The 23,272-nt window shown below is 33.5% G+C and overlaps 1 protein-coding gene and 1 long non-coding RNA gene across 4 annotated transcripts; both read left to right on the top strand.

The window, feature by feature from the left end:
- Window positions 1-1,474: 1,474 nt before the first annotated feature.
- On the top strand, window positions 1,475-4,578 carry LOC109242526 (RING-H2 finger protein ATL8-like). Of its 3 annotated transcripts, none has more exons than XM_019409381.1 (6): window positions 1,475-2,272; window positions 2,746-2,880; window positions 3,389-3,424; window positions 3,541-3,608; window positions 3,719-3,781; window positions 3,958-4,578. In XM_019409381.1, the coding sequence occupies exons 1-2, from the start codon at window positions 1,705-1,707 to the stop codon at window positions 2,760-2,762; spliced, it is 585 nt and encodes a 194-aa protein (XP_019264926.1). In that variant the 5' UTR covers window positions 1,475-1,704; the 3' UTR covers window positions 2,763-2,880; window positions 3,389-3,424; window positions 3,541-3,608; window positions 3,719-3,781; window positions 3,958-4,578. The 3 variants fall into 3 exon arrangements, with proteins under 3 accessions (XP_019264926.1, XP_019264924.1, XP_019264925.1); XM_019409379.1 differs by having other exon boundaries at window positions 2,716-2,880; XM_019409380.1 differs by having other exon boundaries at window positions 1,476-2,657; window positions 3,958-4,528.
- Window positions 4,579-6,545: 1,967 nt separating this feature from the next.
- LOC109242522 lies at window positions 6,546-9,002 on the top strand. The gene is made up of 2 exons (XR_002070407.1): window positions 6,546-6,819; window positions 7,703-9,002. It is a non-coding gene; the product is annotated as an uncharacterized LOC109242522 (long non-coding RNA).
- Window positions 9,003-23,272: the final 14,270 nt, after the last annotated feature.

Raw genomic sequence — 23,272 nt, 5'->3', positions numbered from 1 at the left:
CCATCTCATCCTCAAAACAAATCTTTCTAGTGTTACCTTTGTCTTTCATAAAAAGTAAGAAAAGGCAAACAAGTAGTAGTATTGCACTTTAGCATCCCAAGTCCCCACTCATTAATTATAAGATTGAAGATCATTCACTAATTTGGTTTATTGTAGAATATATATAGAATATATTATTAGAACAAAGTTCACATTATATGCATTGATAATGTAAATTTTTGACAATATTGATAATGATATTTATTTCAAGGTTACCCTATAAAATTTGGTGCGAAAAATTACATGATGTTATCGGTCAAATTAAGCTGATGACGTAATAAAATTATACATTATCAGTGTACATAACTTAACCTCTAAAAACACTGGGCACTTTGTTTTCTAAACAATATGTATTACCAAAATATTACTATTTGTTTCTTGGAAAATAAAAAATTACTGTATTGTTTTCTAGAAGATGTTTCTAAAATTAATTCATCCTAAATCATATTCCAACACAAACAGAAAAAGATTAAAATGAAGAAGGAGACTATTTTGGCATCCGAAGGACACCAAAACTTTTGGACACAATAATTGATAATGATTAAAATCTATGGACAGAACTCTAATGGCAATGGCGGTTTTATAGAGACCGATGGTCGCCCTCAGTTTGAACAATTTGTTACACAGTTCCCTTTCCTTTTTGGTTTTCGATAAGAGTTTTGATAGACTTGAATACAAACAAAATCAGGTAATTAAGTTCACATGCCTTTGCTTCTTTCTTCCTTCAATTAAACCTCATCCACATAATTAATAAAGGACCCTAATCAACCTTGATTCCCACATGATTATACTTGTTTATGACATTTCTGTCCGTACTAATTTGCTTACATCTCAATTATTTTATCGAATATTAATTACCTCCAATGAAAGGGAGCCTTGGCAGATAAAGTTACTGCCATGTGACCATGAGGTTACACGTTCAAGTCATGGAAATAACCTCTTGCAGAAATACAGAGTATGACTCTTGTGGTCCGACCCTTTCCCCGAACACCACGTATAACGGAAGCTTAGTGTACCAGTCTGCCTTTATTTATTTATTTATTTATTAATTACCTCTGATCATGTAATCGATAACTCTATCTATCAAGATTTAAAGAACTCATGTTTATGCGCAAAAAAAAAAAGCCATTCAAATTTCTGTTTACTTTTTTTAGTCGGTATACATAGATTATATATTAATTATACACAGTTATACACATATTATACATCCACCGCTAATCTAGTTTAACGTATTAGATGAGCGCCTATTTGGGTTAATTCTCCATCAGACATAGTAGTGTTTTTTTATCTCCACTCAAATTTGAATTGATCTTTCATCTAAAGATGCTAATCAACATGTAACCCTACATGAGTAAACTAAACCGCAAATTATTTTCTATTTTAATCATTAAATATAATAGTAGCTAGTAGTATTTGTAGTAAGAATAGTAGGGATCTCTACATGATGTTCTCTGCTCCACATGGTAAACTTCAATACCTTCCATTCAACATTCCCATCAGATTTATATGTATATATATATCCTACGGACTTTGAGACATTTTCATATGTTTTTATCAGTACTGTATAATTAGTTCACATCAATTACCGACATTTCAACCACATCTTTTACATCCATTGTCCCAACTTGTTCTTCTATATTGTTGTTGTTGAAGTTGTTTTCAATTATGACTCGTCCAGCTAGATTTCTGCTTAGTGCCAACTCTTCTTCAACTTCCCCTTCAACGCCGACGGCGGAGCCACCATCTGCGGTGGCAGTGGAGTCTGACTTTGTCGTAATACTAGCTGCTTTGCTTTGTGCACTAATTTGTGTGGTTGGGCTCATCGCTGTTACAAGATGCGCGTGGCTCCGGCGAGCAACCGGCGGCGGAGCTGGTGGACAGTCGTCGGCGGCTAATAAAGGGTTAAAGAAGAAAGTGTTGCAGTCGTTACCTAAGTTCACTTATGACCCCAGCAGTACAACGGCGAAAGGTACACGGTTTACGGCGGAGTGTGCTATTTGTCTGGCGGAGTATGCGGTTGGAGAGGAGATCCGTGTGTTGCCGCAGTGTGGCCATAGTTTTCACCTTCAATGTATTGATACTTGGTTGGGTTCACACTCATCGTGCCCTTCTTGTCGTCAAATTCTCGTGGTTGCTCGGTGCCGGAAGTGCGGTGAGTTCCCTGCAGTTTCCCATAAAACCGACGGTGCTCCGGCTACAGCTCCGGCAGAGTCTCGTTCGTGCGCTAGCTCAAGTAATTTTCTAGTCTAGAAAAAGAAAAAAAGACTTAGCTTTAACTGATCAATCTAGTTTACATTATCAGTGCAGTTTTACCAGTTGTAATCAATCCGTCACTTATTGTGTTATGCAAGTTAGGTTACTAATCTACGGATTATTGTACACAGTTACTTGTAATTATTTTTAGCGGTAACTTATGTAAAATTATTTTTATAGATTTAAGTATATGTTGAAGTTAAAATTGATGGAGTAGAATATAAAATAGGATGGTAACTTGGTTGGCTAAGGCCTAATTAGGAGAAGGGAACTGACCAAAGATTGTAACTGTAAAATGGTGAAATGTATTTGTCAGAGTTTGGAAATGAACCCCATTGTTCTTGGCATCCTTAATTCCTCTGATAGTAAGATTCCTGTCTATTGTCTATCTTCTTGTGCTATTCTTATAGTGAATTTTCTCAGATCATTTAAGCTGTTGGAACAATGCTTCAGGCTGTTGTGGCAATTGACATTACAGAGAGACACGCTGTAGTTCAAGGAATCCCTCTTGTACAAGGCTCAGACAAATATTTTTGGTTTGGTCGACCGCAACTGGTGCTTCACCTCATCCATTTTGCCTTATTTCAGGTTTGCATTTCGATACAATTTTTAAAAAGTAATGTTGGTAAACCAGAGGATGGGCATATCATTTGGTTTCAACTTTGCAAGTACAAAGTTGCCTTAATACATAATGTTGCTATAAGTAACTCGGGCTTAGAGGGGCATTTGATAATTGAAAGACAGGACATTATAAGTTCATACGATCAGCTAAGACGACGTTTATTGAGGATAAGAAATAGAATTATTTCCTTCTATCTATGGGTCAGTCAATAAACTGCTCTATCCGGTGTCTGTCAAGCATGCTGTTGAAAGATGGTGCTGGAGCGTGTAAACGTAGAAACTAGTGCATGTGCAGTACTGAAAATGTTGTATAGGAATTGTGCTAAGAAAATATAATAAAATGGGAAAGATGGTGCTGGAGCGTGGAATAATTTACTTTTTCATATCGTAATCTCTATGTATTTCATGGAATTACCTTGGCTAAACTTTCTTTTTTACTTTTTTCTATTGCTAATATATCTTTTAAACTTGCCAGAATGCATTCCAGATAACATGTTTTCTGTGGATATGGGTAATAATTCTTCTCCCTGTATCAAAAATCAAATTATGATATTGCGAGATATTCTTTATCTTTTTCTTTGTGCCAAAAAAGTATCAATAGAGATGAGGATTTTACTTTCTCTGTAGTATGAGTATGGGCTAAAGTCTTGCTTCCACGACGATTTTGAGCTGGTCATTGCGAAAATTGTTGTAGGGTATGTTTCTTGCTACAGAAAGCTACTTTGGTATATTCATTATTTTAGTTTCTAAGCTTCAAGATTCAAGCTTGCTCTTGTTAAAATCTAATTTGCCGTTGCTATTACAGGATGGCAGTCTTATTCTTATGCAGTTATATATCACTCTTCCGCTTTATGCCCTTATAACTCAGGTACTATCAGAGACTCTTTTCTACGTTTTATTCCGTGCCATACTACCTTAGGCATTTGCCATTGCTTCGTTGAACAATGGAAGTTCACCACATGATACTACTCAAATCTCTAGTCTTTTAGCATGATCTGCTGTTAACTTAGATAAAGCAGTGCCCTTTAATTTTAATGTTTGCAGATGGGATCCAATATGAAAAAATCAATCTTTGATGAGCAAACTTCAAAGGCTCTGAAGAAGTGGCATATGGCTGTGAAGAAGAGTAAGGGAGCAAGGGGAGACAGTTCTCCTACGCGAACACTAGGTAGTGCAAGTCCAAGGTCCAAAATGAGCTCACCTGTAAACCCGGCAGGCCCTGCTCTTCATCGATTCAAAACTACGGTAATTAGCTCAACAACACCGATGAATCGTGCAGAGATTGCAACTACACAGATTTATCATGATGACACAGAAATACATGTGCATGTTCCTCCAAATGGAGAACCTACTAGGAATGAAGATGACTTCTCATTTGTAAAGCCTGCTCCCCAAAGGTGAAAAAGAAGTAGGTAACCAATTAGCTTGTGCCCTTTTTCCTCCTTTTCTCTTCCCCCTTTTGCCTAGTCATATCAATGTGCTTATCCTTTTAGGACTATCACTTAAGCAGTTTGGCAGTTCCTCGGCACATATAGGTGAATTCCTTGTATAATTTCACATGAAATTGCCAAGCAATGATCTCCAATGCACTATATAATTGCTTGCCTTTGTAAGATTTTTTTTCTTGACGATTACAAGTTTAATAAAGTTAAAACTTAAAAAGAATGTCTAGGTAGGTATACTTTATATAGCCTTGGCTCCGCCACCTCAATAGCTAGCTTTTGGGGTGTGGTTCTCTCTAGGTTGTATCAACGGTATCAGAGCCACCCACCACCCTCTATGCCCACCGTGCCTTGGATGGTGACGCTCGTATTGCAGCGTTCGCACAACCGTCGAGTGACGCCAGTATTGTAGCGTTCGCACAGCCGTCGAGGACGACGGATAAGAAGCTTGGTGATTTGTTAGGTATATTGTAAGGAATGGGACTTGAGTACCACATCGGTACTACAAAGTGCTGATGTGAGGTTTATATAGTCTTGGGCTCTCCCACCTCAATAGCTAGCCTTTGGGGTGTGGTTCTCCCTAGATCAAATCATACTATATTATAAGTGTGAAGACTTTTAGGTAGAGTTGTTTTACTAAAATGCCCATAAAAAATTGAATGACTATTTTACACCTCATTTAAATACAATTTCTTTATTTTTGTAAAACAATGAATGAGGTAAATGAGTATAGAAACAGGTGGAATAATGTCCTTACAACATCCACTTAGCAAGCATATTCAATGCCTTATAATTGCTTTTCATCTTCCTATACCTATTCAATGTTTGGAAGTTCTTTTCAACTTCCACAAGTAAATTTTTAATAACTTACAGATTGTCAAAATATTAAACCATTGACGACTTGACGTTCTCTTCGGGAAATTTTAATATGCAATTTTTTTTCTTCTTTTCTTCTTCTTCTTCTTCAGTATTCATCTTCTGATATTCAATGTGATGCTAGTTATGCGTCGTGTCATGAATTTTATTGACTTTGCTCATGCATCCATCAACTCTTTTAACCATCTAAGTAAGCAATTATTTTTGCCATAGTTTAAGTTTTGCAATTCTTGCAACGAAATGATGTGTTAACAACTATTTCGACAATCTAGATCTGGCACATGAAAATTGAAGGATGTATATTTATTGCTTTTTTAGGTTTTGTTGAAAAAAGTACTACACTATTACCTCTTTTTCTGTGTGTATACATTTATTTTTATTTCTCTAGTAGTTTTATTTCTAGGAAGATTTTTTACAAATTAAAATTTTTTGAGGTGGCTATTTCTGCTTCGTATTTGTTAAATTATCTTTAGATATTCTAAAATAACAGAAGCATCAACATATAATTATTTATTAATTTTGTGAAAATAGTATTCGAATCTATGTTGGAAATTAGTCTTTTATACTATGTTAAAGGAAAATATAAATTGTTGTAGTGATTTGGTAATGATAACCTGTGCAAATTCTTAATGTGTTTAACATTTGAATAATTTTAATCTGTATTTAATTTTATCTTTCTATATTATATAAATTTTGGTGGGTTAATTAGTCAATACCATTTGACAATCGTATTTACCAGCCTCGACTCCACATGTTTAGAAGATGTCAAATAATGTTGCATTAAAATTTCGTGTTACTCATCATACTCGTATAGTTTAATACAGTAAAATTATTTTTAAAAGTTTTTATTGATTGATATGGGATGCACGTGCAACGCGCGTGTCCAGAAGCTAGTTGTATCAAATACCCGTCGGATAGTCAAGTACACATGAACTGGAATGTTTACCACTGTTATAAAAAAGAAAAAGAAAAATCTCCTATGTCACATGCAAACGGTCTTTCGACTTTTAAACAAAGGAGAAAAAGCAAGGAAATGAGTTCAATCAATCATTTTCAGTATTACCCACCCTTAATTTTGTTTTTCTCTCTTTATAGTGTTGCTAACATGCCTTGCACAAAGAATGACAAGCATATGATGTTTTAGCAATAGAGAAGCAAATCACATGGAGCACTAATCAATTTTATGGATGGTATTATCTTTCAGGGATTTCTCCTATTTATGGGAAGTCTTTTTTCAGATTATCTTTAAGTTTGTTTAAGTTGGAAATGGAATAGAATCCTCCAATAATTCATAAATGAACGATTTTTTGGCTACTTGCATTTCAATTCAAGCCAGACCTATCTCTCTTTTCCTTGGAAAACTAAGTTTTGGACCATTATAAAATTATGATCTACAAAAAAGAAGCAATCTGAATTTAGGTGTGAAATCTCCTATAAAAGCAAAAGGATTGGAAACCTTTTTTCTTCTTTTATCTTGTATGACTCTGATTCCTTACCTAAGGTAAAGGACTTCTGTTACAAAGCAAAAGAATTAAGTTTACACTTTACACTATATTGCTCAGCATCTCTTCTGTTTTCCCTCGAATATGTAAGTAGCTTTTAAATATTTTATTACAATTCATATTTGCGGTGAAAAGTTGCAATATCATTTAAACAGATATGCACATATCTTCAGAAATTAAATAAAATTGCTTGCATTGACTATATGAAATTACAATCTACTTGTGAGATTATACTGAAACTGTTGTTATTGTTATACTTGCATTGACTTTATGTATTTGTTATCTATATCTATATTTTATCTATATCTATATATAAATTACTAGATTTAGTGTAAGCGCGTTGCGCGTGTTTTCCATCTCAATGAGTAATTTTGTAAGAATATATATTTTTAAAAATGATATTTAAATTATAAAATAAATTAAAAACTTTTGAAATTGATGAATATTGATCATATATAGCTAACTCAATAAAGCGATATTCACCTTACATGTTGTTTCAATTTAATAAGGGTGAAAATCATTTACATCCCCCAAGTTTACTGTAAATCATTTACATCCCCGAAGTTTACTGTAAAAATCAAACTCATCCTCCAACTTAGAACAATTGTCATGTTCACCCTTTCATCCTACACAATGTCTATTTTACCCTTGGTATTTTCAACTCTCTTAAAACCTTTTTTATATCATTTAGATATTTTTTAATGCATGTATTTATTCATAAGTTAAAATACTATATCTTATTATATAATATAATTATATTATGAATTTATTACAAAATGCATTACTACTTTATTATTCTACAATAAATTACTTATATAAAAAGATGATTGAGAGTCATTTCTATATGGAGTCATTTGGTGGAATGAATGAAAAATGAAATTAAAATAATTTAGTACAACTCAATTAGAGTACATTTTTTTTTACTGTCTCATACATACATTAAGGCATAGGTTTTCATTTTTGTTCTAGGTTTTCTTTATTCGCTGGGGCGCTCAGTTCCTTCCTGCTTCCGGAGCTGAGGCATTGTAGTGCAGCTCCTGCTGAAGGCTGCTTTGTTTGGGAAGACGTGCTCTTGTTGTTTTCTTGCTGCGGCCGCCTCAATAAAGTTCTGGCTACCCTCTCTCTTCTTTTGCGTGCGGCCCGTGATGTTTTGATCCTTTCTTTCTTTCTTGCTCTAAGTATAAAATTATTCTAACTTAAAATTATAGAGCTAAAATCTGATTACTTGATTTTAAATTCCTAAATGTTAAACACAATAATCATAATAACACAATTGTGAGCTCACTCAGAATTATAAATTCCATCAAATTTTAAATTTATTAATACCTCTTCCGTCATGGACACTTTTTGTATTTATATTTCTAAAATTATTATATAGCTTATAAAAGAATCAAATGAGTTTTTTCTCTAGATTTTGTCTTTGTTTCATTCACAATCAATTAAAATAATATACAAAATAAGAATTTTTTTGGTTGGTCAAGGTGTTAAAGATTTGGCATATTATATGAGAATACGTACTAAGATTAACTATACGATTTTATAGTGAAGTATGCTATATCTTACAGTTTATATTTTATACGCTAATTGGTATTAGATATTTCATTCACAATTGTTCTATATAATGTCTTTTTACATCTCAACTTTTTGTCTATAAAATACTACAGAGCTCTCTAAAAGAGAAAATTCTTCTTAAAGGAAGAAGACCATAATTGTTTGGTTTCCGGTGGATTACGTCTTCCATTAAATTGAATATTTTGTACAATAACTTAGTTACTTATCTATCTATATCTATTTATATTATTATAAAAGTACGAATATAATGTTGGTTTACAAAAATAACCTTATAATATTAAGCATAATAACTCATAGTAAAAGGTCATAACCGGAATTTTAGATGCCGTTATCAATGTAATCCTATTAGTTTTAGAACATAATAGGTACGGAAATCCTAGATGTTAGCCATATAATTTTATTACTTTTAGGATCCTACTACTAATTCTTAAACCCCGAAAACTTTTTGCTAAATTAATTTATTTATAAATATGCCGGTTTGAGAATATAGTAAAAGAAAGTTTTTGAATTTGACTAAACTTAAATGTGCCCGTTTTTGGAGATAAACGAGAAAAAAAGACTGACGGCCTCTACCAATCCACAAATTTTGCTTTACTACTTAAGTCTAAATTCCAATATCACTTGGAAATCGATGGAGATAACTTATTTTCTGTTTGAGAATTGGCATATTGTCATGTAATTCTATTACCTTTAGGAATCCTATTAGTAATATATATTTCTTTTTATATCACACGTTAGCCGTGTAATCTTTTTATTTTTAGGACATATTTCTTTAAAAAGTCTATTACTAATTTAATTGGTTAACTTATTGATTTGTACAAATCCCTTTAAAAGGGGAAGGAGCCAAACACTTCAACAAAAGAAGTTTTAGTGGGTGTTTGGACATAAGAATTGTAAAATTCCAAAAAAAAAAGTGAAAAAAAATTTCAAGTGAAAATGGTATTTGAAAATTAGAGTTGTGTTTGGACATGAATATAATTTTGGGTTGTCTTTGAAGTTTTGTGAGTGAAAATTTTGAAAAACAACCTTTTGGAGTTTTTAAAATTTTCGAAAAATTCCAAAATGCATCTTCAAGTGAAAATTGAAAATTTTATGAACAAACAACGATTTCAAAAAAAAAGAGAAAATTTTTCAAAAAAATGGGAAAAATTTCTTATGTCCAAACGGGCTCTTCGTTTTTAGCTTTGGACTTTGTGCAAAAATATAATAACAAGATTCTGCGAACTTTGAGAAAGGTATTATTCCTTCCAATTATTATACTCTTTTTATTGAACTTATTAACCAAGTTTTTCTTACTTTAGCTGACGTATTCATGTGTTATTCCTAGCAGCTTGTTTGGATGGTTGTTTTCCGTTGTATCGTATTGTATTGTTATCTCAAAATAATATTTTTTTTGATTGTTTCATTAAAAATGGTTGTATTGTATTGTTAAATTCATTGTTCCAAAACAATGAAAAGTTCCTTTTTTGAAACAATCAATTTGGTGTGGTGGGATTGTTTCGTATTTTTCTTTTCAATTATGCCCTAACTTATTACTCCACAATTCTATTTTACCCTTTACTTCTTTTTCTATTTTTACTCCAAATCTCCAACCTATAACCTACTTTATTTTTTTTCAGAACTTCTGCCGCCAACGTTAAAGGTGTTTTGCCGCCTTTTGTTTTATTTTTTCTACTAATTTATTTTTAACTCAATTCTAATTAGCTGTGCTCCTTTATTTTGCCTTCTTCTATCCCGCTCCTTTGTTCTGCTTTCTTAAGGTGTTTTTCCTTCTTCTGTTTTATTTTTTAAATTATTTTTATGCATAATTTTTGATAAATTTAATATTTAAACAATTGAGGGTATTTTAGTCAACTTATCAGTTACAGTACAGTACGATACAATCAAACCAAACAATAAAATATTATTTAGCAATAACAAATAATACAACATATCCAAACATTTTATTTATAAAATGATACGGTATAATACAATACAATACATTATAAAACGACGGGGAATGATGATCCAAACAGAGTGTAAGATTAAAAACTAACCATACGTGTAGGTGATACATTCTTCCATTTTTGCTTTTTTTTTCTCCAATTTATCAACCACATTATTTGCAAAGAATTTATTCAAGGTGATTTATGTAAATAGTTATTAGATGTATATATTTGCAGAGAGAGTTTCATTCGGATCTATCAGTATTAGATCAAAATATGTTTATCTCTTTTCTGTTTGGCTTAAATATTATGTTTATTATTTAGTTCTTTCTTAATTAGCGTTCACCTATTAATTAAGCCAGTTATCAATGTTTTATTCATTTTATTGCAGAGATGTACTGGATTAGGCCGCCATGCCGCTATAGCTCCTTTGGGTCTTTTTCAAATGCACGTCTTAGAAAGTTTAATCCTAAAATTAAAATTATATAGGGATACACAATTTTTTACTTTACATTAAAATAGTTAATGATATCATATTTGGCTCATGTACAATTGTAGAGGTAAAAAATTTCAAAACAATTTTACGTTTTTTTCGAATGTTAAAACCATCATAAATAGTTCATCTACAACTGTGAAGGTAAAAAATTTCAAAATATTCTAAAATAATTTACGTCATTTCCCAATGTGTAAAATTCAATATATTGACTTTTCTTTATATGTAGAATTTATATTGTAGATCCTATGCATAAATAACAAGCTTTAAAAATAGAGATGTATTGTAATATTCTTCTTACAGAAAATATTACAAGAAAATATATGTTAAAAACAAAATTGCTAATTGTAGCAATTGTACGATAAAAACGTCGTTTGCGAGTAAAGGCAAACAGATAAAAAATCTTTCACTTTTTTTATTTCTTTATATTAAATAAATATGTTTCTAATAAATCTATATAACACTTTATAATACTATTTAAAACTTGACGTGTTTGATTGCAAATACTGTTATACTGTTTGATGCTATAAAATACTTGCTAAGTTGCGTTGTTAAAGAATATATCTAATTAATCTCCCATAATATTGGTATCTTCAATTTTAGTTTTGGCATACTAAATATATAATTCGATGACAACTTGAATATTCGGCTAACAACAAGGGCATATATAGCATTCCATGATTTCTTGCTTCGTGTCAAAAATGATAAAGAGCATACAACAAAAGATAATTTAATCCATCTTCCAAAATAAATGGTCATCAAGCTCAATGATAATATTAGTTGTGAAGATCGCTTAACAAGGAAAATATTTTCACTGAATAAAAATAAAAGTTTGCAAGGTACATGACAGAAAGAGCTATATTACCTAGCAGAAATGAATATATTGATCAATTAGATGAGATGTTGATTGCTAAGTTTCTTGGTGAGAGCAAAATATTTATCAGTTTCGACTCAATAGAAGATTATACCAACTATTTACCAAAAAAATACTTAAATATTTAACACCAAATAACATCCCACCTCACAAATTTGTTGTCAAGTTCATTATTTTTTTATGTTTTATTTTCACGTATGTATATAATAGACAAAAAATTCTTTCACCGCAAGTCTTTGAAAGCCAAAAGTCAAAATACATGTTTTAGTGAGTTTTTAATTCCGTTTGACAATTAAAGGCCATTAATTATTTTTTTTTTACGTGGTTTTTGTTTATTTAGTGGCTTCATGGTGCATTAGTTTTTTAATTGGTAGTTGCTTTTAGCAGGAGAATTGAAGATATTCTTATTAATTTAAAAATAAATTTCCACATCACACAGGCTGATTTTGAAGCAAAATACATTCATCATGTTACTAAGAAACTTAGATCCATTCAATAGCTTATGTAATAGTATAAGAATAATATGTAAAGATTTTGACAACAACGATATATATGCAAAAATCATAATTATCGGTCAATGTACTTTCAAGCATGCGTAATTCATCCCCAGAATTCAACTTTCGCCTCCAGAAAATGAAGGATATCTTTTCAAAATTTATCGAAAAATAATTTCCAATACACTTCTATTTTGCAATGACAATAAATAAAGTTCAAGGGCAAACAATTTCAAATGCTATACTGTATTTTTCGCAACATATTTTCTCGCATGGATAATTATATACTACACTTTTAAGAGGAATATCAATGTCCGCAACAAAAGTTCTGGTTATAACGGAGCTAGCAAAGCGTCAAAATGAAACATACATAAAGAACATCATCTACAAAGAAGACTTAGGTAAGAACTATAAGTATAATAATATTATCTAACTAACATGGCTAAATTGATCATTTTTGCAGGTTCAAATAACGATGTTCAATCATTTTGAAATCATGTCTTATGCTAATGTAACGACATTTTCCGGTGTTTAAATAATTATTGTATTCTATATAATTCTCTCATTACTTAAATTTTATATTCCTTCATAAAAATAATTGCCTAAACCATTAGGTACAATTTTTAACGTGCAACGCACGTTCGTAGAAACTAGTACTCTATTAAAAGTACGAAGGCCCTTAGCGAAATGTCGTTCGTCTTTTTTACCCTTTAAAAATTGAAATCACACTAGACGAAATAGTCATTTTATTATTTTCTTAATATTTACATATAGTCATTTAATTAATCTCCTACTATTTAGGAATGATCATTTAATTATTCTCCTAATATTTTTAAACTAGGAAAGTTTGTTATTTATCTAATATTTAGGAATAGTCATTTAATGAATTTCTTACTATCTATGATAGTCATTTAATTATTCTCCTAATATTTATAAACTAAGAAAGTTTTTAATTCAACTCCATTTATATTTAGGAGTACCAAATTTCTTCTTTTAGGTTTCGAGGAGGTTTTTTTAGTTAATAAAATTTTGCCAATAAGTTTTAATTCTTCTTTAGTTAATAGTAAAGTTTTGACGTAGGAAAGTTAGACAAGCTTCGGTACTAACTTATTAGGACTAATTTTTAATAAAATATAATAGGTGAAAAATGAGCCCCTTGAGCTTAATTGTGGATTAGGAATCTTTATTTTATTAATAAAGTTTTCTTTGTCTATTTGAACTATATATAATTTTACCTTATATAAATTTTCTCTGTCTATTTTACTCATAATTTCAAAAGCACATTATGTTAAGTAGTAATAACCTAGCAAATTAAAGTTCATTGTAATTTAGTTTCTATGGATCCAATAATAATGCATCAGAGGACCGTCGTAGGACAATATTTCTTCATTTTTTAGTCACTTGTACTTTTATTTGTAATTTTTCTAATTAGTTTATAAAGAATATTTCATAATGTTTAATCTTAAAGTTTTGTATGCAATAATATAGGATACACGCGCAACGCGCGTACCCTAAGACTAGTATACATAAATTCGTACGTGGTATTAAATTATTAAATAATAGGAGGACTTACATAAGGAAAGAGTTAATGGCTAAAGCTTCGATGTCCTGAATTTTAGGAAAAAAAGCTTAATGACTATTTGTCTAGTGTAAACTTTATTTTTAAAGGGTAAAAAAGGCAAACAATATTCCGTTAAGGGTCTTCGTACTTTTATTATAGTATAGATATAGATTACTATATTAAAAGCATGTAGGCTCTTAACGAAATATCGTTCGTCTTTTTTACCATTTTAAAATGTAGTTCACATTGGACAAAATAGTTATTAGATTATTTCCTAATATTTAGGAATGGTCATTTAATTTTAATTATTATAAAAGCACGAATAATTTATACTAAATGTTGAACGATAAAAATATCCCCAAAACATTGATCGACCTTTATGACCTTTAATATTTATATAATTTAAGGATATAATTGTAAATCACCAAAGGCAGAATTTTTTTCCATTTAAACTACACCTACACTGAGCCTACAAAGTTGCTTTTGGGTCAAATCTCCTCACGACCTAATTCTTCGTCGTAGCCTACTTATATTATACCACAAATATGTTTAACTTTCTTCCTTTCTGTAGTTTACAAATAATTATTCTTATGATATTTCAAAGACGACAATCATTGTACTTGTGGAACTGCTTGTTTTCATAATGGATCACTAGAGCCAGCCTTACAATCAATTGTAGTCAAGACTTCTCTTAATTTCATGCATTGTGTTACTTTTCAAGTATTATCTTTTATAATTAGCAAAATAATTTTTTTAGAAATTACTATTAGTTATTCTGTAATTAGAAATTAATTTTGGTACTTTCACTTCGTTTTCAGGCTTGGTTCTTTGGAGCGCAGGAATATTGCCATAATGAAATGGAGAAGATCACTAATAATTTTTATGAAGAGAATTTCATCCAAAAAATTCAATATTCAGGATAAATTAATATTTATACAAGATGGATTGATGGCGAAGTATGCCGGAGATTCTATTGTCTAAACATATGGCTAATGTTGATTATTCACAAATATTTTACGTGAGTAAACTCTATTTCACCGCTTTATTCCCTCAAGTGGTTAATTATGTCACTAAGTTTGTGAGTTTGCAAAAAAAAAAAAAAAAGGATGAAACTGTATTACTTGAAAGTTCAGAAGATAAATTATTCTTAAATAAAGTATTTTAATGTTGGATATAACTGTAATATTTAAACTAACTCACAATATCTAGGATGTTCAATCCATCTAAAAAATTGCGGGCGAATACACTTTTTACTAGATGAGAAGACAAAATACTCATAATTTTTCTTTTGATAAGGACCAGATACCATAATTAATAGGATTTATACTAGATGAGGAGACAAATATGATTTTTTACCTGGGATGGGATCCTTGATTATGTCTTATTAACATAGTATATGAATTTAATTAAAGTAACAAAATTTGTCAAACTTTCCCAAAATTATAATTAGTTCTTTATTATCTTTTTAAAGGTTGGCGTACAGCTTCAAACGATATGTTAGGCAGGATTTTTTCATGTCACATGTTAATATAAGGATCAGTAGGTTTGTAATAATTAGTTTTTTTTTTCTATTCCTTTATTTTTGTTGATTAAATATAAGCAAAATTCAATTGCAATATATCAGACAAAATATGTCATTCTATCATATGAACTCTAAAAATACTCCCATATTCCACTATATCTTCTTTTCTTTCTATAATAAGCTATATGTTTTTAGTTAACATGATTTCCTTCTATTTTCAGAAAAACTAATATTTTCTTTTGAATGTTCTAAAAAAAATTCGAGTTCCTTAAGAATGGGCTAAAAAAAGGAAGGGCGTTTTCGGAGATAACCAAAGGAAAGTTCAGCTTCCATTCACTGATTCAAGGGTTTTAGATGGGATGGACATAAGAGTTTGAACGAGCGAGTGACTTCAGGGTTCCACAGGTTCCAAAGGCTAAAAGAAGGAGTAGTTGATCCAGTAGTTCTAAATATAGATAGAAGAATCTCGAATGAACAAGCATTCACAAATGTCGATTCATTCAAGCAAGAGAGTGCAACAATCCTTTTCTTGACACTGGTCCCGTAAACGAGTGAAAAACACCTTGTACAGTTTCCCCTTTCCCTTTCAAGAGTTCAGTTTACTCGAAAACGGATAGCCATTAAGAAAAACGGCAATTGGATATTTGGTTTTAACCGGTTGCCCCACCCTTATAGTAAATACTGGTAAGAGGGAAAGAGCACTCCCGACCTTCACCCAAACAGTACAAGAATGTCAATCCACCTATTGGTGTGCTGCTGCCCTCAACCGACCTAATTGTCCTAATCCGGTTGTCCTCACTAAGAACAGATCCCTCCAAACTGTTAAAACACTTCCATAGATTTGATCGTGGTTTATAATTATAGCTTTCATACCTGTTTGTTTCTTTTTATTTTCTTTTTTATCATCTTTCGGATAAAGAGCGAACAACAAAAACCATCTAAGGAAAAATACACCCAAAATATCATCTATAAAGAAAGTATTAGATAAAATACAATCTCACTATATATTTCTATGATATAAATAGATATACTATCTCATTAACTTAACTAAATTACCTATATTTGCATTTTGACTTCAAGTATTAAAATGATTTTTGCTTTTTTGTTTTTTCACTTCAATTGCTATAATAAAAATTCATATAAATAATTAATCAAATATATACGTGCAAAGCACGTACATAGAGACTAGTATTATTATAAAAGCACGAATAATTTAAGCTAAATATTGAACGATTAAAATATCCCAGAAATATTGTCACGACCCAATTTCATTACTGGTCGTGATGGCGCCCAACACCGTTGTCAGGCAAGCCAACCCGAAAATATTAGTGAGTTCTCTTTTTACTTTACCAAAACAATTCCAGTATTTTCTTAATTTGGAATTGAAACAAGTGATAATTAGCGACGTGAATTCATTATACAACCCAAAAGAGTAGTCTACCAATGTGTGTGCCAAGACCTGGTGTCACAAGTATATGGGCATCTAGTAGAATATACAAAATAATAAATCTATCCTACTGTATGAAATAGAATAGACAGTCAAAAACAAAGAGAGACTCCATCATGCTGCTGAACGGCCTAGGAAGGGAGCAGCTCACCGTGGAAATCTCGGCCTACTATCAAGAATGCGCACCAGACTGTAGCCAGATGTACCTGTCTCAGATCCTGTACAATTAAGTACAGAAGTGTAGTATGAGTACATAAACAGTATGTACCCAGTGAGTATCCCGTCTAATCTCGAAGAAGTAGTGACGAGAGGTCGACTTAACACTTACTAGGGTCAAATAATATAAGAAAGTGTTATGCTAAGCATGGATGTCACAATTAAATACAATTTATAGCAAGAAGTGATGGGTTATTTCCTAGATAATATCATAGATAGCCATTTACATTTCGGGGAATTTAACACAGTTCAAATCACAGAAAATACCGAGCAAGAAGCATGCGCAAATAGTGCCGAGATCGTACGACCCGATCCAACATAAAAATAAAGTGTGCACTGTCGGAGGGTCGAACGGCGCGAACCATAGATGCATCTATTACCCCGCTCGCGAATCATACATGCGACGCGGTCAAATATAATTAAACACAACAAACTGTCAGACAGGGATATATCTGGGAAGCAATTACTCAAAGAAATGTCAACTTCTCTTTAAAAGGTCAAGAAAATGGAGTTCCTCTTTATAAATTCATTTACCACGTTCAACATGATTTAAGCAATCTAATTTGACCATAAAGTTACACGAATAGCACATAAAGCATACTTTTGGGTCCTAGACTACCCGAACTTAAGCATAATAGTGGCTACTGATCGGGTCCAACCCTACACCACTACAAACTGAAAAGAGCGGTCGATGCAGCTTTTATCCGAAAAGGTCGGGATCGAATCCACAGGGAGCTAGAATGTTTGGGATTTGGATTCCTATCCAAATTAGCAGTGTGTAGTGCTCTTGATCACACTTCCAGTCATAATTGTTTGTTTGTTACTTCTAATTTTATACTAATGATGTGCGAAATTAAGCTAAGTATAAATGTTTGTAAGGTTTTCTAAATGGTTAACGAGGCACTAGGGAAGTAACTTTCTCCTAGGTGAATACTTGACGGGTTCTAAAGCCTAAGGCAAAGTTGTTATGTTGGGGATTGAGATGTAGCCAATGCACGAAACTACTCACTCTATACCTCTCGATAGCTTGAGTGACTTTGCCCTGATTGACTTTCTCAGGACCAATTTGGTGTCAAAATTGTGCAAGCAATATAGTCTCAAGTCGGGTATTACTATCTCTAGGTTTAACCCTTTAATTTGGGGCTATCAATCTCTTGAATACACCCCAATTCCTTGTTGGACTGATTTTTCTAGATTCAAGCTCTCTTTCTCAAGAAGAGCCCAAGTCAAAAAGGCACAAATTAGTGTTTGCAACCACTAATTCACATGGAAAATACAAATCAGTCCAAATATCGACCACCTATAAACATCTAAGCCTTAAAACAAAAGACGCATCAAATACCCACACTAGGGTTGAGCCACAACCCTAGCTAATGGGTCTAGCTGCTCATAATAATAGAAGAAATCAGATATTTAGATGAAGAATAACCCATATAATATAATTACAAGCTAAGATATAAAGATTTGTTGGCCCAAGAACAGGTGAAGTTTTGAAGATTAACAAAAGAACTCAGACATGGACCCGGTCCATCTTGTGAAGCACAGTCATGATCAACCTATACATGTGAGATGCACGTGAAGGAGATAAGTCCTAATGATCAAGCAACAATATCTCCTGATCTGATCGAAAAGGTTGCATATTGGATAAGGAGAGAAAGTCTCCTTATATGAAGAGAACACAATCTAGGATGAAGATAGTGTTAGAGTTTGAAATCATCATGCTCTTCTACGATAGAAGAGCAGCGATCGAATCCCAATCAAACTCTGATTACTAACCTATTAAATATGAGTGTTGTTTTCTTTTATAGGTGTTGCACATACGCAGAAGTTAAACTTAAATTGAGAGCAAAAGAGCAAGGCGATTTTGCAAGCAATTTATGTGTGGTTTAAGTGTGCACTCCTGAAGCTACTTGAACGTGATAGAAGAACCAGTTCCAAGTGTCTATCTTTTATTCTAGTTCAATTGTAGTAGGTGATTTTACATTGTACCTTTCAGCTTTCATAGAAGCAATTGTATTAGGTACCTAGAGTATTCAAGTTAGAGTTAACTTGAAGTTGTCGCAGCAGTTGAGGTTGTGTGCCACAACGGGATTAGAGTTAATCCTTAGGTTTACAAAGAGTTTTTGTAAATGCTGCTTTGGCTCAGTGATTTTAGTGGAAGTTTGGGAAAATCCTACTGAGTAGTAGGTCGTGGTTTTTTCACCTTTTGAGCCAGGTATTTTCCACGTAAAAATCTCTGTGTTCTTTATTTTCAGTATTTATTATTCCGCAAACAGTAGTAGTTGGAACACCTAGAAGAACCAGGTCCTTCTATAGTGTAGTTAAGCGAAAATTGGGTACCACACAAATCACCCCCCTCTTGTGTGGTATTGACGCTTAAAATATCAATTGGTATCAGAGCAGGTTATCCTTGAAGAGGTTAACACCTTAGGAAAAGATCGAGATGAGTGCACCACCTGGAAACTGGGAAGGGCAATCCACTGCCAGGCCTCCACTCTTTAATGGTCAGTATTATTCTTGGTGGAAGAACAGGATGAGAGATCATATCATAGGAGAAGATTATGAACTCTGGGACATAGTCACTGATGGTCCCCTGGCAACTACAAAGAAGAATGATGAAGGAGTGGACGTGCCAAAGACAAAAGCTGACTGCACTGCTGAAGACTTGAAGAAATGGGAGAAGAATGCCAAGGCCAAGAAATGGCTTGTGTGTGGACTGGGTCCAGATGAGTACAGCAGGATTCAAAGCTGTACCACTGCCAAGGAGATATGGGACACTTTTACAAGTGGCTCATGAAGGAACTCCTCAAGTAAAGAGATCAAGAGGAACACTGCTATGTTCTCAATATGAGAATTTTACTATAAGGGAAGGAAAAACTATTCAGGATATGTATACAAGGTTTACAACACTAACAAATGAACTCAAATCTCTTGGGAGAATTATCCTTGAAGAAGACAAGGTTGAGAAGATCTTGACAAGGGTCTTGCCAGTGACTTGGGAAAGCAAAATTACTGCTATTCAGGAATCAAAGAACATTGCTACTCTCAAGTTGGATGAACTTATTGGAAACCTCACTGCCTATGAACTGAGAAGGAAAACCATGAAAATGGATGCACCCAAGAAGGAGAGGAGTCTGGCTCTCAGAATAGCTGAAGGTGCAGATCTAGAAGATGATGAAATGGCCATGATCACACGGGATTTCAAAAAGTACCTAGTGAGAGGAAAGAGTTCATGAAGAGGTACAACCTTTAACAAACCAAGGGCTCCTGAGAAACAAACTAATGAGGGTTGTTACAAATGTGGCAAGACTGATCACATGATCAAGAACCGTCCTCAGTGGGAAATTGAATGGAAGAAGGAAAGGGCTGAACGAAGGAACAGGAAGAAGGAACAGGTTCAACCCAAAAGGAACAAAGGATCAACAAAGGCTATGGTCGCTATTTGGGGAGAAACATCAAATAAGGACTTAGAAGATGAAGCTGGAGATGAACAAGCACTTATGGCCATCGGAGAATCAGATGATGAACAAGAGGTAAGTGCCCTTCATCTCAAAGACAAGATTAAATTTTTGTCTAAAGAAAGGTTGTCTGAACTATTGCTAGACTTCACTGATGAGTCTGAGATAATTAACAATGAGAAGGAAGATCTGTCTAGGGAGTGTGCAATCTTAAAAGACAAGTGCAGAAATCTAGAATCTAGGGCTAAGGAGAGTGACAGTAAAAATGCTGAGTTGAAGAACCAGGTTCTTGAACTTGACACCAGTGTCCTAGAGCTTAGGTCTGAAAATAAACTGAAATTAGGAACAAGAAAGACGAAAGCTGATCACACACACCTCACCTTAGAAGAAAACTTAGGAAAAATGAAGGATGAGTTGTACAAGAAGGATGAGCAAATAAGAGTCTTAAAAGAAGACCTAGGGAAGGTAAAGCATGAACTAGACAAAACTTGCAAATGGAATAAGGCTTCTGATGCACTTTCCTGGCTACTAGAACATCACAGTAGCAACAAAAGAGGACTTGGCTATAGGACTCAAGCACCTAAGGGATCCAAACTAGTTTGGGTTCCTAAGACTAACCCCTGATTTCTTTTTGCAGGTCCAAGTGAAGGGGAGTAGCCAAATATGGTACATGGATAGTGGCTGCTCAAAACATATGACCGGAAGCAAGAACCAGTTCCTTTCACTTGAGGACTTGAAAGGAGGGAATGTCTCCTTTGGAAATGGGAAGAAAGGTGAGATCATTAGGGTTGGAAAGGTAGGTAAGACAGACTCTCACTCCATTGAGAATGTCTACTTGATAGATGGCTTAAAGTATATCCTAATCAGTGTGTCACAACTGTGTGACAGAGGTAACCTTGTATCATTTACCTCTACCAAATGTTTTGTGATTAACCTTACCACTGACAAGATTATTTTGCAGGGAAAAAGAGTTAACAATATTAACATTGTAGATTTGTCCACTCTTTCAGAAAATGAACTCACTTGCTTAAGTGTATTGGATAATGATCCCCTCCTGTGGCACAAAATACTTGGTCATGCAACTCTGAATAAACTCAACAAATTAGTCTCCAAGGACTTGGTGATAGGGCTACCTAACATCAAGTTCAAGGAAGACAAAGTTTGTGAGGCCTGTGCAAGGGGGAAGCAAGTAAGATCATCCTTTAAAAGCAAGAAAATAGTAAGCACGACCAGGTCGTTGGAACTGGTTCATATGGATCTCTGTGGTCCAATGAGAACATTGAGCAGAGGTGGTAAGAAATATGTGATGGTACTTGTTGATGATTATTCTCGGTTTACCTGGGTACTATTCTTAACATCTAAAGATGAAGCATTTGATATGTTTACTACTTTTGTTAGAAAGACTAAGAAACAATTAGGTAATCAACTTGCATCCATTAGGTCTGATCATGGAACTGAATTTGAAAATGCTAAGTTTACTGAATTTTGTGATGAGCATGACATAGATCATAACTTCTCTGCCCTTAGGACTCCTCATCAAAATGGAATAGTTGAAATAAAGAACAAGACTCTTGAAGATATTGCTAGGACATGCTTCTTTCTAGTAAATTGCCCCACAGCTTCTGGGCAGAGGCTGTAAACACTGCATGTTACATCATCAATAGGTGCATGACTAGACCTCTTGTAGAGAAGACTCCCTATGAGTTACTTAAAGAGAGAAAGCCAAATATATCCTATCTTAGGGCATTTGGATGTAAGTGCTTTGTGCACAACAATAGAAAAGACTCCCTAGGTAAGTTTGATCCCAGAAGTGATGAGGGAGTATTCTTGGGATATTCTTCATATAGCAAAGCATATAAAGTATTCAATAAAAGAACTTTGTGTGTAGAGGAAAGTGTGCATATAGTGTTTGATGAAACTAACATTCTTTCTGAGAGACAGGAACATGAAGATGAGGCTATTGGGCTGGTAAGAGATTTGACTGAAGTCTCAGCACAGCCTAAAGTGGCACCAAAAGAAGGAATAGGTGATGGAACAGGTTCTTCCATCCAGGGCAACCTGACAGGGGGAACTGATCAAAGAGGAACTGAAACCAATCCCCTAAAGGAACCTGTTCATGACTCTGTTCCTCAGCAACAAAACATGGGAGAAACATCTAGCAGAAATCATTTGGTTGTGAAACCTCATAAGTATCAAAGTTCTCATCCCATTGGGAATATAATTATTGATCCAACCTGTGGAGTCAAAACTAGATCACAATTAAAGAATTTGTGTGCTTTTGATGCTTTCCTATCTCTTATTGAACCTAAAAATGTTGTTGAGGCTTTGCAGGATGCAGATTGGGTAAATGCAGTGCAAGATGAACTCAATCAGTTCGAGAGGTCAAGTTTGGCATCTAGTTCCAAGACCCAAGGACAGATCAATCATTGGCACAAAATGGGTCTTCAGAAACAAACTTGATGAAGATGGAACTGTTACAAGAAACAAGGCAATACTTGTGGTACAAGGTTACAACCAAGAGGAGGGTATAGATTATGATGAGACTTTTGCTTCTGTTGCAAGACTAGAAGCAATAAGACTCCTCATAGCCTTTGCAGCACACATGGAATTCACTCTTCATCAGATGGATGTCAAAAGTGCCTTCCTGAATGTCACCTAAAAGAAGAAGTGTTTGTGAAACAACCTCCAGGGTTTGAAAGCAAGGAATGTCCTGAGCATGTGTACAAATTAGACAAGGCTCTCAATGGACTCAAGCAGGCTCCCACAGCATGGTATGAACGATTGTCCAAATTCCTGCTTGAACATGGTTACAAAAGAGGTAAAATTGACAGTACCTTGTTCTTGAGGGAAAAAGGTAAGGATCTTCTAGTGGTACAAATATATGTTGATGACATAATTTTTGGGGCTACCACTGATAAACTAAGTAAGGATTTTGCCAAATTAATGGGGAGAGTTTGAAATGAGTATGATGGGTGAG

The sequence above is a fragment of the Nicotiana attenuata genome, unplaced genomic scaffold, assembly GCF_001879085.1.
Source record: "Nicotiana attenuata strain UT unplaced genomic scaffold, NIATTr2, whole genome shotgun sequence".
Classification (NCBI taxonomy): Eukaryota; Viridiplantae; Streptophyta; class Magnoliopsida; order Solanales; family Solanaceae; genus Nicotiana; species Nicotiana attenuata.
The sequence above is the reverse complement of the archived record's forward strand: the minus strand, read 5'-3'. Positions and strand labels throughout refer to the sequence as shown.

Coding starts and splice junctions, on each gene's coding strand:
- LOC109242526 (XM_019409379.1), top strand. CDS start 1,705: ATGACTCGTCCAGCTAGATTTCTGCTTAGTGCCAACTCTTCTTCAACT. Junction 2,273..2,715: donor TCGTTCGTGCGCTAGCTCAA/GTAATTTTCTAG, acceptor GAATTTTCTCAG/ATCATTTAAGCTGTTGGAAC.